Source organism: Apium graveolens, chromosome 3, assembly GCF_009905375.1.
Source record: "Apium graveolens cultivar Ventura chromosome 3, ASM990537v1, whole genome shotgun sequence".
NCBI lineage: Eukaryota > Viridiplantae > Streptophyta > Magnoliopsida > Apiales > Apiaceae > Apium > Apium graveolens.
The window spans coordinates 39,453,943-39,470,056 of NC_133649.1; the positions used below are offsets into that span (position 1 = coordinate 39,453,943).

Below are 16,114 nucleotides of genomic sequence, written 5' to 3' on the forward strand. Positions count from 1 at the left end.
ATGAATGCATTAATAAAGTTGATCAAACTAATGAACTACACAATCTAATATAATGTATTTTTCCCTTTACAGGTTCAGGGTATGCACCCTATGTTCTGACAAATCTGGATCAATTGCAATTATCTTTCCCGATAGTGAAATTAGTCGTTTAATTGACATCACTGTTTTTGGCATACATGCAGATTGTGTTGAGGTACGTACATTTCCATTGTCATGTAAAATTTATCTGGATAATAGTAATAACTAAAAATTATACACGTTATTAGGAAGCGGAGGAAGAGCTATTTCCTCACATTCTCAACCAATTTCTCAACCAACAATACAACATTACACTGGACATTAAATAACAAAATGTTATAAATCGATCCACCGTATTTGAGGCTTCTCAAATTGTAACTGAAGGAGACATGTGCAAAAGTTCTGATCCTAATCAACAAACCATTATTGAGGACAAAAATATGTCAATTGTACAGGTATATTTTAAATATTATCAATAAATTCTTTTAATTTTCTACAACTCATATGTTTGATATATTCTTTAGGAAACTCCTGTTGAGCAAAACGCAAAACAAATTCCTCTTACTACTGCTTCATCAAGTAAGACCAGAGTAAGAAAGATTGAAGAACCTGTTCATTTTGATGCAACTGATGACTCTCCCAAACAGCAGTTAAAAATTATCAAGATCGAAAAAGTGAGTATAAAAATTCAATGCTTTCAATTTTTCTTAGTTCAAATATTGATTTGTGATTATGTTATATTTGCAGAAATAATTTTGCAACCACAAATTCTTAAGGAATGACCAACCACTTTTGAAGAAATGTAAAAGGATATTTCCTTTTTGCAGAAATATATGAACTGTGTTTTATTGTAAAATTATGATCAACTTTTATGGTTTGTTGCTTGCTGAACTTATTTTGTAACCAAACTTTATGGTAATTATAAAAACTTTAAACCTTTTCTATTTGTTTCTGTAGATTTTTAAATTTCTTCCATTTCTGTTTTTTAATATATAACTTTATAAATGCATCACATCAACATAACTCCAAACTTTTCACATCTTCAAATCAAATATAAATGCAAGTTGTGTTAGGTGTACTCAACACCGGTTATAACCAATTTTTTATGTACAAACCAGAGTCACCAAAAACACAACTTTACAACATCAGTTTTATAAAATGTCAACAAACAAATATGAAGCTTTGTCCGATCTGAAGACAGCTACATACGACTACAAAATCAAGGTGCGAATAACTCGGAAGTGGAGAGGTGTTACCAAAACCGGAGAAAAATTCAAGAGCTTTAACATTATGCTCATAGATAGCAAGGTAATATTAAGTTGTGCAAAAATATTGCAAGTTGTTTAGTTTTTTAAAAAACCTAACTAAACGCTGAAAAACAGAGGACAAGGATGCACACATTCATTCCCGGTCCGTGTAGTGAAGAACTGGAAGATAAACTCAAAGTAGGAAATGTATGCAACATTCAAAACTTCACTGTTCAACCATATAAACCGGATGATAAGTATCGATGTCTACGTAACGACAACCAATTGGTATTTTCCAAGCATACCAAGATCCAACATGTGGAGGAAACAGGAAACCAAATTCCTGACCAAGGATTTGATTTTTATGATCACACTGAACTAAAACTACTAACAACACAAGTAACCTACTTGGAAGGTATGTATTTAGCAAATTAATGGTATATTTTTTCAGTCAAAACAATTGGAACTATACACATAAACACATGTTATTGGTAGATGTTGTTCGCATCATCAAGCTTCATCAGCCATTTAACAACAAAGTTAAAAACAAACTTGGAAATATTCAAAGTCAGGCAAAGTTTACCATTACTGACGGAAGGTAACATATGACTGTGACATTTAATACCTATTCACCATAAAGTTGTAAACATAATACTAACACTACTATCTCTGTCAAAGCTCTAATGTGAAGGTAATATTTTGGGACAAGTTTGGAGCTGAATTTGAAAATGCTATTCAACAAACAACAGAGAAACCAATCATCATTATTATTGCAAGTTGCAAAGTTGGATTATGGAATGGTATTAGTTGTATGAATTTGTATGTACTTACATTCTTAAACATATCGATAGTTACTGTATTTTTTTGTACCACAGGTTAAGTTGACTTAGGCAATGTAAACTCGACTAGATTCTATCTAAACTACAAGCATCACACTGTACTTCAACTGAGGAAAAGGTTAAGTAATCCAGAGTTTCAGAACCAAGTTTTTGCTACAAGTAAAAAAAAATTGCACAACTACTTACCATTTCACAAGTTCAAAAACTGACCAAAGATGACATTGAGGTAAAACTATTTATATTTTCATGATCACTCTTTATTACACCGTGTTCAATGTTTACTTGCATAATGACCTCATTATTATGTTGGGTTCTGATAAACATTCCATAGAGTGAGGTGCTAATATATGCGAACATCAAGTACGTTGAAGATCAAAAGATATGGTATTTCAATTGTTGCGGTGGATGCCATATTGAATGTGTAATCATTGAGAAACAGTTCTATTGCAACAAATGCAATAAAAGAGTTCCAAATCCAGAGCAAAAGTATGATCTCATTTGATTTCATTTGTAAGTTGTACGATTTTGTTTGATTTAAATGAAGTGAAAAGTAATCCAGAACAACTGCACATGTTCAAGATTTCAGTTGTGGTTTTAGATAAAACAGGTGAGATGGAAGTTGTTCTACAAGATTGTGAAGTGCACGCTTTAGTTGGGAAGAGAGCTTATGAAATTATCAATGAAAATGGCAATGACAAGTTTCCAGATATTGTCAAACAGATTGCAGACAAGCGCTATACAATCAAATTACAAATCAAACAAATGAATGTGGTTGACAACATTCAACTGTATTTTGCAACAAACATCTGCAATGGTTTCAAGATGCCTGCAGAAAACAAGACTGATTACATGCAAGAATCAACTACCCAAATAAGCAAATAATTTTAACAGTAACATTAATGTTTACTTCCAATCAACCCATTGGTTTATTTTCTACACTGTCATTAACAGGCAATATCATCAACATACAATCTCGCCGGATTGTCTGATCTGCATTTTCAATCTATCTAAGCTGGAGTAAGAACAAGAAAGACGGCGCACAGGGAAAAATACTTTTGTCAAAATTGCCATACATCATTTTACTAGATGTATCGTAGAAAATCATTTCCTTTTTTTTTTATTTCATGTAATCATTAAGTTCAAGAACAATGTATGTTATTTTCACGTTCTCTCTTTTAGAACATGGAACAATCTATTATTTTTATAAAAGACAAGCAACGCGGGCTTAATTACTAGTCATATATATTTTTTGATTTTTACGAGGCATATATATATATTGTATCTTAATACTAGAATTTCAAACATACTTTAATACTTTAATATTCATGAATATGCATTTATTTAAAATGTAGATACATTATGCATGCACAATGTAGATACATTATGCATGCACACTGTAGATACATTATGCATACATGTGCAATATCTTTTGGTATTTTTTAAATATAACACCATTGGATATATATTATATTATTCGAAGCCAACCTTTTCTAACTAGCCATGGCACCTAAGAGCAAGCGAACCCAAATTACTGAAAGTATTCGTGCTGAGTTACGTAAATTGAAAGAAACCAACCCCGATTGGAAGCAAAAAGATCTTGCAAAATGGTTAGAAGACACCCATAAGCTTAAGTTGTCACAACTAGCAATATCAAAGATAGTAAAAATGTGCCTGAGCAGCTAGGGGACCCAGTTTCAAACCCAAATGTAATACGTCAAAAGCACGTGAAGTATCCTTTAATGGAGTCTGCTCTTTATGAATGGTTTATGTGCAATCAAGAGCATGTCAATATTTCTGGTGAATTATTGAAAGAAAAAGGGAGCATATTTTTAAAAGAATTATATCCAGAAGCTAACTCATTTGAATGTTCAAATGGTTGGCTGGAGAAATTCAAGCAACGACATGCAATCAAGTCATTTCGTCGTTTTGGGGAGAGTGGCTCGGTTGATATGGAGAAAATTGAATCTATTTTGCCATCTATAAGAGAAGAACTAGACAAATGGGCCTGGAAAGACATTTACAACATGGATGAAACTGGTTTATTTTATCGCATGCAAGCAGATACTCTCTTGTAAAAAGCAGCTAGAGGGGAGAAAATAAAATCGAGAAAGAATTACGGTGGTTATTTGTTGTAATGGTGATGGCACTGACAAACTTCCTTTTTGGATCATTGGTAAGTTTCTTAATCTCAGATGCTTTAAAAACATTAATCGTGGCAATCTTGGTTGTACTTATCGAGCAAACTCAAATGCCTGGATGACATCTTTAATCTTTGAGGAATGGCTAAAATGGTTTGATAGTCGTTTGAACAAAAATGTGTTGCTTATTTTGGATAATTGTACATCACATGGTAAAAAAGATAACCTGCCCCCTCTTCGTCACACAACTGTTATGTTTTTACCACCAAATAACACTTCCAAAATTCAGCCATGTGATGCTGGCATTATTAGAAATTTTAAAGACTATTACCGTCGTCGATTTAATCGTTTACTTTTGAAGAGAATTGAAGATCATGTCCTGGAACATAAAAAATATCTCTCCTGGATGGAATTATAAATGCAGTTTCTTCATGGTCGCTTGATGTGAAACAAAAAACAATTGCAAATTATTTTATGCACTGTAAAATTCGAAGTGTTGAGGTTGATGACTTAAAAGTTACATAAGAATTAGACAAAGAGTATGAAAAAGTACTTGCAGATTTGAAGAATCAGATCAAGGAACTTCATTATAATAACCAGATGGATAACAATAAATTTTTTGAACATCCAGAAGAGCAACAAGTGGTGTATTCCTTAACTGAGAAAGAGATCATTGCAGGAATCAGGCAAGAAACGCAAGGTGATCATCCAGAGGATGATAGTACAGAAATTGAAAAAGTTTCATGTCAAGAAATTTCGAAGATGATAGAGAAACTGAAAATATTTTGGATACAACAAGAAGGTGATCGTGTTGACGAGCTACTATGGACACACAAATTAAAGGATGCCATGTCAGCCCAAACAATTAAATCATTGTCACAAGCAACATTGGATAAATATTTTATGAGGTCTTAAATTGCCATATATGTAACAAGACTATTGTTGGATATATATATATATATATATATATATATATATATAGGGAATTGCTCAAATGAGAACCAATCTAAAGTGAGATTTGAGATCTAATCTCAACCATTAATTTTTTACATTTAAATTAAATCCTATCAATTCGGTTATTATTTTAAATATTATTTTAATTCCTCACCCTCACCCATCAACCAACCTCGTTGTCCAACAGTCCCTTCATCCAACTCCTCCCTCCCTCCCTCCCCCCTCATGTCCTCCCTCCCTCATATATACATATAACCATACACACACAACTCCCTCGCCCATCTTCATCATCCCCCACCTCTATCTCTACGCACCCGCCCAACCTCCGCCGCCCAAACATCGGCAACCTCCGCCGCCCGGTCAACGATACCGCTTAGTTGCCAACGTCAAATCTAGTGTGATTATATTGTTGCGATTCTTGATTTAGGTAATAGATCATAGAATAATGTATATTTTGTAGTGATTTTGGTTTTTAGTTAATGATCCTTCAATAATTTGGGGTGTATGTAGATGATAGTGGTGGTATAAATGGTGGTGCTAATGCGGTGATTATAACTTAATTGTAGTCTTTTGTAATAAATTTGGTGATTTTTGTTATAGTATTGGTGATTGTAGTTGATGAACGGAGTTGGTGGCCGAATCTGGTGGGTAGAGGCAGTGACCAGTTGTGGTGATTTTTTTGTTCCGGTGGTGATTTTTTGTTTGTTGGTGGCCGGATGTGGTGATTTTTATGTTTCCAGTGGTGATTTTATATTTTAACGGTGGTGATTTTATATTTGACAATGGTGATTTTCTGGAAGTCGCCGGAATTGGTGGTGGCCGAAATGGTGGTTGCCGGTGATTGGAGGAGGTGGTGGGTGGTAAGTAGAAAGAAGATGATGGAAGAGGTGATGGTTGGAGATGATGATGAGATTTAAAATGAGTGGTCTAGATTAAAAATAAATTTAAATTTGTGTGGTTGAGATTAGATCTCATATCTCACCAAAAAAAGGTTCTCAATGGAGTAAGACCCTATATATATATAAATTACATTTTAAGCGATTTTATTCCTATATAGAGGTTAATTTATAAAGAATGGACTTGTAAAAAGTATAGAATATTACAATGTAAACGTTATTCCCAATTATAACTGGTCCCGAGTCGGGACTATAATTTTTTATTACTATATAGAGGTTATTACTATATAGAGTTTTACTATATAGAGGTTTTACTGTATATGTGTTTGTTTAGGGCGTGAAAATATTAGGCTGAATGAAAGAGGAAATTGAAAAGAAATATTCGTTAAGTACTTGGTCAGGCATGTTAATTGATGAATAATATGTTGTATTTCAAAATCATGCATGGATAAAACCCTATTTGGTATTTTTAAAGTCTGTTCCATCCCGTTGGCCTAAAAAAGACGACATATTTTCGTAATAGGATAACATTGTTTCTTCAAATTTTTGAAAAAATACGTTCCAATTTTTTTTTATAAAAAGCCCGAGCTTTTAAGTCCGGGATCAAAATGCTATGCAAGAAAATAATTTTCGACACACAAGATTCGCTTATTTTAATATGATTATATATAGTGTGCACGAAAAATTATAATATGATGAAATAATAGATTGTGTAAAATTACAATAAAATAACTCATAAAAATGAGAATATTGATTCATATAAAAGCAAATTATATTGATTTACTATACTAAAATTTTATTCATATATATAAGATTTAGAATATATTTAATTTTGGTAGTTCAGATGGGCCTTTAGCGGATCAGATCAGTGAAAATTAATATCCAATTCTTATTGGATCGGATCTTTATCAATCGTAATATTATCGGATCGATTTATTTTTATTAAATCCATATCCACATATTAAGATCGAACCTCCGATCCTTTGGCAAACCTAGACGGAAAAAATGTTATTGTAGTACAACCAATATTAATTTAGAATTTAAAATGATATTTAAAATTAATATTATTAAATCTCGTTTTGACTAATTCTAAAATAAATCTTAATTTTTGTTGAATTTTTCAATAAACAATAATATATTTATTTATGTCCTTCGTGTCTAATATTTTTTTGGAAATGTGTAAAAAATGTATAACTTATAATTACTTTTTGTAAAAATACAGTAAAAACAACATATAAGATATTTTTCAATTATTTTTGTAAAAATATTGTAAGTCGCAAATGATATTGCACTAAGGTCAATTACATACAGAATTGCACATTGACATATTAAATTACATCTTGCACCTTTATTTTGCGAAAAAAGTTGCAATTTGGATATTTTTGTAATTTTTTTTTATATTTTACTTCTCAATTATTTTTATTATTAATTTTTTGTTGGGAATTTGACCTTGTTAAAAATAAAAGGGGTAAATTCCAGAAATAAAAAATAAAAAATAAAAAATAAAACGGGTTCAGACTGACCAACCAATCAAGAAGTGTTTGGGGGCAATCGGGTTTGCAAACACTTGGAAGAAGCAGCAAAGAAAGGCAAGAGGCACAAGATGGAGAATGATAAATCACCAAATAATGATTCAGTTTCAGTTTCAGTTTCAGTTTCAAACCCCAACAAGCGCGATGCCCTTTTGGATTCTTGCTCTGATTCTCTCTCCAAAAAGTCCAAAACTGACACTACCCAACAACATAAAACTACAAACACCAGTCAAAAAATTGAAAATAATAATAATGATAAAGTGTTGTTTGTAATAGAAGCAGATGGGGCTGAAGATAAGGGGTCCAGGCATACTATGGAGGATAAATTTGTTGTTTTTCCTGATGCTACTCTTAACTTCCCTCCCGGAATCTTGAGGTTTTCTTCATTCCTTTTTGTTATTTCCTTTTTACTGCACACCCATTTGCTTAATTGATGTTCTTGATTTTTTTTATTTGAAATTTATTTAAGTGAAATTTGATGTTGTGTTGGTTGTGCATTTAGCAAATTGATTGATAAGATTACTGAGGTGAGATGCTTGTGGTTATGAATGTATGTTGTCTTGTTTGTGTTCGGTACAAGTAATGCGGTATGGGTTCGGATTTTTGGTAATTTTATGTGTTTTTGAGTTATGTGGTTGTATGGAGCAAGTTCCTTATTTACTGCCACTGCAGTAGCTCCGTAAATGAGACCAGCTCATGGGCTTGGTGTTTGCCTCGAATGAATCTTGTTTGTATATTAGACAATGTTGAGCACTATGTTAAGGGGCTCACTTTGTATATAAACAGCAGAGCTCTAGCACGTCAAAATCCGGCTCAAAATTTCACTAATAAACTCGGTTACAGGCCTAATTTTTGAAGTTGGTCTTCTCTCAGCTTGACTACAGGCCTGCACTGTGTCACACACTATAATTTTTAATACCAACTAATGATATGTGATATGCTTTGTAAGTTGTAGTCATCAATTTCTTATGATTGGGCGGTGTAGGTATAGTGCGCAGGTTTTTATTTGTGTATGAGTATTGAAAAATGTAGTTAGAGCGTATATGTTACTGGAGAAATATGTTTTGTAGCATGAATTTCATATTAATATACCTTTTGTAAATTAATATATGCAAAAATTGTTTTGCTAATAAATTTGGAAGGTAATTTATTCGTATTGTTTTATCTTGTTTGACAGATGTGCTCACTATGCGATATATGATGGTCATGGAGGTCAACTAGCTGCAGAATATGCCCAAAGGCATTTACATTCAAATATTATGTCTGCTGGCTTACCACGTGAGTTGGTGTGTGTTTGCTTGGTCTTATTTATTATATACTTAATATTCAGCAATTAGTAAGTGAAATGGTCTTGAGTTGTAACTTTTGACTTTTTCTTCCATTTCTGGTACCCTGGTCATGGGTCTTGACATATTACTGTATCAATAGCTACATTAAATATATATATTTTTATCTGAGCTCTCTGTAGTTAGTAGTTACAAGTATGTACTTTTTTTTGTGAAGGTAGTAGCAATTTATAAATTATTTTTTGAGCTCACGGTGTGTGTAAACTGTTACAAGGTGGCTTAGTTATATTTGTAGGAGTGGCTCAATATCTCCAGGTTCATTGTCTTGTAATATTCAGCGGTAGCACTACAATATCACCTGAATGCTTGCAATTATGAAGACATTATTTTAAGGGAAAATTGAATTTTTTATCACTCAACTATTTATTTCTTTAAAAACCTACCACTCAACTTGCATTTTTATTTTATTTGTCACTAACATTACATTTCTTTTTCATTTTAAACCATTCCGTTAATTTTGTCCATAAACGTTAATTTTAGGGTTTTATTTTGGTTAATCATTCACTAATTTTGAAGTTATGAATGTATAGATCGTTCGATTTTGAGTTCACATGTATTTATTTCGTGATTTTTGGGTTATAATTTCGTGTTCTCCAGAAAAGTAGACGCCACTTGTGTTCTTTATGTTTTAAGTTATTATTTGTTAGTATAAGTTGGTGTAATAGTCTTGTAGGAGTGTATTGGTTCATATGTATTAAGTTTTATTGAGTTTTGAATCAATTTTGCTATTACCGGATTTTAAACTTCTGAAATCTTGACTCCTCCTTTCTTTCTACTCAATGGAATCATCGAGAAGCACTTTGGTTGTGATTTTTGTTACTAGATATGAATTGTTGAGTTTGTATAAAGTGATTTGGACTGAAAAATCATAGAATACAGAGCCAATTTGACCATTAATTGAGTTGGCTGGAAAAATGATAGGTCACCGGAACCGTGCCGGCTTCTGGGCTGCCCGGATTCCGGCAACACTTTCTCTGTTTTCCGGTTCTTTTAACAGAAAGAAGTCAAACTTAACGGAATGAGGTAGTAATTCATACAAAAGTAACTTTAGTGACAATAAAATAAAAATGCAAGTTGGGTGGTAGGTTTCTAAAGAAATAAATAGTTGAGTGATAAAAAAATTGATTTCCCCTTATTTTAACTTGAAGTCATTTATGATATTATGTGTTTTGTTAAGTACTGGAATGAAGTTCAAAATTAAATTAAGTTAGTAATTAAATCAATTTATTATATTATATACAAGTTATATTTTTTATTATTAGTAACATTTATTAATAACCAGTAATTTTTTAAATTTATAATATTTGTTGGATGGAATGAAATAATTATCTTAAATTTGATGCATCATACCCTCTTTTCATATTTACCTCCCCTAGGGTGTCAGAAACAACTCATATCTGGTGGGTTTGAGGTTTGGATTTGACCAAACATGAGGTATGGATTTTGTTTATTTTTAAACCCATACCTGATTTTTAAAACCAGCAAACAAAACGACCCCTTAAAAGTTTATGTTCATTGCAGCACCATATTATCTTTGCTATTATATGCGGAGAACTAAAGAAATTTATGAGTTCCAATCACGACATCCCTGTTGAAATTATAATTATTTTGATTTGCGTTCTCACTTGGTAACCCTTATACTGATTGCAGTTGGATGTGAAAGCTGCGAAAAAAGCCATATTTGATGGTATGCTACTCCTATATATATCTTTAGTTGTAAGGCTTTTTAAATGTTGCCAACTAAAAGTTTCTGGTGATGTATTAACACACTGTGATTTATTCATCAGGGTTTCGGAAAACTGACGAATCTCTTCTGCAGGAGAGTGCTGCAGGTATTGAGTATTTGCAGATCATCTTGTATTTTAGTTATTGAAAATTTCAGTGTCACCAATGATATGGCAATGTACGGTATCTGATTTCACATATTCACATGCAACGGGTAAATTGATAAACTGAAGGGATGTTCAGAACGATGCCTTGGATTATAGAAATGAAATAGAAAGACCCTACAACATGCGAAATTTCCGCAGGTCAACTTTATGTTGTTCTGGAGTCTGGATGTTTGCTTATGTATATTATGGGAATTAGGAATATAAGTACATAGTAGGGTATGTGCAAGAACATTTTCATGACAAAAGACTTTTATTTGTAATATTTTTTCATCTTCCTCGTCTTTCATTGGCAATGGGAGAATTCATAAAGCCTCAGACTATTATCTGTGTCAACACTTAAGGTTAATGAGATTCTTTTCTAAACAAGTATATATTCGATATTAACACCTTAATGTTATGGATTCCTTATTTAAATGTAAAATTTCATTTAGTTATCAATTTGTATAAATTTCAATTGTTTTTTTTTCAATATTTAAATAATGGTTTCTGTGTGATCTTATTAGGGGGATGGATGGATGGTGCTACAGCTGTTTGTGTGTGGGTATTAGGTCAAACTGTAAGTTTCTACATTTTAGCCAAGTAGTTCTATTTAAATTATATAGCCTACTGGTAACTTTCTACATCTTATTATGTTTTTACTGACTGTATATAGGTGTTTGTTGCTAACATTGGAGATGCAAAGGCAGTTGTAGCGCGTTCTTCAACCACCAACGGTTCAGAGAATGAGTCGAATAAATTAAATCCGCTCAAAGCTATTGTCTTGACAAGGGAACACAAGGCCATTTATCCACAAGAACGGGCGCGTATACAAAAGGTTAGGAAACTTTGCTTATACCGGGCACATGTATATTATAACGTTTTACTGGATTGTACCTTCATGTTATCCAAGTTAGCACACCCTCAAAGAACATTCTTTAGGTGCTACCTTACACTATGGATACACTTCACCGACCTTTATTACAATAGTATGATAATATGATAAATAAAGCAGTAGGGATAATGTCACCATTTTTCCACTCATAAGCATGCTGCATGCCAATAATTTCAGGCGGGTGGTTCTGTGAGTGCGAATGGACGACTTCAGGGGCGACTTGAGGTTTCTAGGGCTTTTGGAGATCGCCAATTTAAGAAGGTTTTTTACAGAATCATGCCACGAGTTTTTTTCCGTTCTGTTGCCTAAACTTAGTTGTATATAGTTTTTTAGAGATTAAAGCAAGATACATGTATTTTATGGAAATGATAAGATTGAATATTTTTGTCTCATGCTCACACTTCTGTTGCCTGTTGGCACTCAGTACCACTGTGAGTTTATAAAGAATCATTACTCGTATTTTTTTTTAAAGAAAAACCCTGTAATAATTTAGCTATGAGAATCAAGGGTTTCTGGGCTGGTAGCAGGTGCACTTCCATGGCTCCACACCCAACCTTCAAACCTTATATAGAACCAGAAAACAGCTATTCTATTCAAGACCTAGCTTTTTTTCCCTTTCGTTTATAAATTATAATCTTTGAAGATTCAAGTTTTCTTTAGAATATAACTTTTGACAAGGTAATGCTAATTTAATTATGTACTTAATGGTAGTCGAGGAGATACTTAATGCAAGGTTGTTTTGAAATTGTTCTGTCTTTCTTTTTATCTTAACAGCTGGTTCTTTATTCTTACTGTAGGATTATTGTTTCAGTTTTCTTCCGGCTTATTTAAAAATATATCATGACACGTCAGATTGTATCTGGAACTTGTCGACTTTTACTTTCATATAATGCATCATTTCTTTGAAATATGTCAACTCCAGGTGGGTGTTGTTGCAACCCCAGATATCCATTCGTTCAGCCTTACAGAGAGGGACAAGTTCATTATTCTTGGCTGTGATGGTTTATGGGGGGTAATTTCCCTAGTAGCTATCCTCATTTACATTATTAACGTTTTATTCCATCTTACTCAAAATAGGCATATGTTATTTTGTCTTTCAGGTTTTTGGAACAAGTGACGCTGTTGAATTTGTTCACAAGTTGTTAAAGGTTAGTTTTTGCACCTTTACAATCATAATTTTATATGTAGTTGATCTATATAGTAGTTTTGATGTGTTGAGTTCCTACTTAAGTTTGGCGAAATCGAAATGACTACTTTCCCAGTGATTATTGATATGTGAGGTGTTTGACAGAAAATAAATTGGATTGCTGTCACCTAATATCCCCATCAGTTCATCACCCTATCTTTTTGTCTATTTTTTTTGGGGTTAAATATCAAAGTGGTTACTCAACTGAAGGTCATATATCAGTTTAATCATCAAACTTAACGGGGTATCATTTGGATCACTAAAGTAATAATAAATATCAAACAGATATCTCAAAATATGTGCTCGAGAATTAAAATTTATTTTATGGAGTTCTAAACATTTTTTTTAAATCTTATTACAACCAAATGAAAAGTTATGAATTCATAGTATTTTAGATGATTTTTTGAGATTTTTAAAAATTTATCTACTAATTGTTTTTATTTAAATAAAGCAAATGACTACAAAATTAAAAATAAATAGTAGATAAATTTTAAAAAATCTTATTATATTATAGAAAATACTAGAATTCATACATTTTCATTTGGTTGTAATAGGATTTAAGAAAAATATATAGAACTCCATAAAATAAATTTTAATTCTCGAGCACATATTTTGAGGTATATGTATGATATTTATTATGACTTTAGTGATTCAAATGATACCCCGTTAACTTTGATGATTAAACTGATATATGGCGTTCAGTTCAGTAACCACTTTGATATTTAACCCATTTTTTTTGGTCAAGGTCAGCCACATAAATTTAAACACACACAAGAGGAGAGTTGTACCCATATACATAAGCCTTGCAAATTTCAATGTAATATGGGTAAGCTCTAAATTTTTGTCAATGGAATTGTTGATTCAATTTCACTGCTCACCTATAATCGCTGTCGAGATGCTTTCCTCGTACCCAGGGACAGATTTAAGCAGGGGGGTCCCCACCAAAGCCTCCCCAAGAACTTATCTTCCTTAAATTTATTTTGTATAGAAAATGATTATGTAGTGTATTTAGTCCCCCCCCCCATAAGCTTATACAAATCTTCATGCCCCCCCCCAAATATTCACAAATTCACATATTTTTTTGGGTTCATACACAAAGCCATAGTGTTGCTCTCGAAAACCTAGAATGTCATGCATTTCCGTCTTCAAATTTTTTCTTCAAAATTTCCCCTCCAGTTTTTTCCTGGTTCCGTCCCTGCTCATACCTAGGATCTAGAAAGTTCCCAAACTAAAAGGAACAAAAAGACTAAAACGCAATAACAAACAGTTCAAGACATTGATATTCAATATTTCAGCACTTTTATCACAGACAAGGGAAACTCTATTATACATACATTTTATTATTCCAGTTATAATCATTTTTATCATTTCTATTGTGTCATAACCTTGCCTGGAAATTATGATGCTGCCTTCTTAAAACCTTTGCTGCCTTTAAACAGGAGGGATTATCCGTTGCAGCCGTGACTCGTCACCTAGTCAGGGAAGCTGTGCGTGAGCGGAACTGTAAAGATAACTGCACTGCAGTTGTTATCGTTTTCAAAAGGCAGTAGCGTTATCAAGAATTTAATCTTGTAGAATTAAGTTAGTAATTAGTTTTCCTGCCCAAGCAACATTGCTACTGGATGAGTCTACTATTTTTTTGTTGTGTCGTGCAAGTTGGCTGCCTTTAAGTACCCGAGTGATGTCAGATATTTTATTGAAGTGTTGATATCATTAGCGAAATCAGTCGTATTCTGAAGTGCAAGACATCAGTGTTTCATTTAAAGTCATTCAAATACATGTATCGTGTGTAACATTTTGATTCTTATTTCAGTACTGTTTTTTTGATTGAACCCTGAACTAAGTTTCTTAAAGAAAAGGTTATGAAATGTGAAGGAATATTCTCATTGTCAAAGTCCATCGCATCTTTGTTGCAACCTTTGGAGTGCCAAGTTAATGGGACACATCACAAAGTTCATGAATGTGGCAATTTTTTTACAAGTTGCCATTATATACCCCCTGACACTAGTTTGAATATAGTATTAGGCACTATCAAGTGCATGAATCATAAGATATTGGTAAAGTATCAATATATATTTTATTTTGTATTTGCCAAATGGGGCTGCAAACAGTCTTATAGTCAGTAGACTTGACTAAAAAGATTGAAAATTTGGAATTATAATGGGTAAAAATCTGTTTAAAGAATAGGGCAGCAAAAAATGTGGCATTTAAAGTGTAGTACCAAAACTCAACAAGGCTATTAACCAGTCAGAAAAATAAAAACATGTAATTGAGTATATATTCTTAGATATTGTCGGGGTTATTTTCGGGTGTTAGAGTTGAAACCAAGACCTGCGAGAACAGAAGATAAACCCTTATGGAGGGTTGTATGTAACGACTGAGAATTTTGTGACGTAATTAAGTGAATAAAGTATGATTTTGTGATATAATTATTAATTTTGTGATTAAGTGATAGTTAATTGTCTTTATTGTATATTAGTATTTGGGAGCGTATCTAGACACGTTCCAATTTAAAAAGTCAGCTTAGGGGTTAAGCTGTGTTGTCGGACCGTCAGATAGAGCGGAACCCGTTCTAAAAAGGGATTAAAGTGTTTAAAATGTGGAATATGTGTTAATATGTGAAATGAAATGTTTAAGTATTGCGTTCTAGTGACGTGTCGGTTGGTAAAAGTAATTGTGAAGCGTAATTGAAACGCTAAGCGTCGGGCTGTCAGGCAGAACGTGACCCGGTACGCGAAAAGAGGAATAATGATAAAAAGGGAAATTTTATGATCATACATGAGTTGTGATGTGTGAGTATATGTGCTTACTTGTCTGTATGCATGAATACGTGATCTGTTAATTTTTAAACGGATTTAAGGGAATTATTTGATTTAAATAAGGTTTATTGAACCTTTATACATTTTTATAAAATTATTCGAGTAAGGTCAAGGCATGAAATTTGTTTTGTTACCTTCAAAATAGTCCTAGAGACTTTCTAAAAATGATAGACGGATTTATTTCGAGACCGTGGCTTTTTAAAATGATTTTTATGTAATTAAAATTCTATTTTCAGCATAAACTTGTAAAATCATATAAAATCAACCGTACGCTAAAAAGTTTATTATGAGTAATGGTGGGAAAGCTAATTTCGAGATCTACGTCTTAAAATTTTTATTCACAATATTTTTCAACTTTCTGAGAGAGATATATTTA

General features: G+C 32.6%; 2 protein-coding genes across 2 annotated transcripts; both read left to right on the forward strand.

Moving 5' to 3' along the window:
• The first annotated feature begins 3,843 nt into the window (after nt 1–3,843).
• On the forward strand, nt 3,844–4,179 carry LOC141714144 (CENP-B homolog protein 2-like). The gene has a single exon (XM_074517680.1). The coding sequence runs from the start codon at nt 3,844–3,846 to the stop codon at nt 4,177–4,179; it is 336 nt and encodes a 111-aa protein (XP_074373781.1).
• A 3,443-nt stretch (nt 4,180–7,622) lies between these two features.
• Nucleotides 7,623–14,813, forward strand: LOC141712164 (putative protein phosphatase 2C 8). The gene is made up of 10 exons (XM_074514991.1): nt 7,623–8,000; nt 8,802–8,910; nt 10,621–10,657; nt 10,758–10,802; nt 11,366–11,418; nt 11,515–11,676; nt 11,911–11,994; nt 12,656–12,745; nt 12,834–12,881; nt 14,359–14,813. Exons 1-10 carry the CDS (start codon nt 7,696–7,698, stop codon nt 14,467–14,469), a joined length of 1,044 nt encoding a protein of 347 aa, XP_074371092.1. The 5' UTR covers nt 7,623–7,695; the 3' UTR covers nt 14,470–14,813.
• The last annotated feature ends 1,301 nt before the right edge of the window (nt 14,814–16,114 follow it).

Coding starts and splice junctions, on each gene's coding strand:
- LOC141714144 (XM_074517680.1), top strand. CDS start 3,844: ATGGAGTCTGCTCTTTATGAATGGTTTATGTGCAATCAAGAGCATGTC.
- LOC141712164 (XM_074514991.1), top strand. CDS start 7,696: ATGGAGAATGATAAATCACCAAATAATGATTCAGTTTCAGTTTCAGTT. Junction 11,677..11,910: donor AACGGGCGCGTATACAAAAG/GTTAGGAAACTT, acceptor CAATAATTTCAG/GCGGGTGGTTCTGTGAGTGC. Junction 12,746..12,833: donor GCTGTGATGGTTTATGGGGG/GTAATTTCCCTA, acceptor TTTGTCTTTCAG/GTTTTTGGAACAAGTGACGC.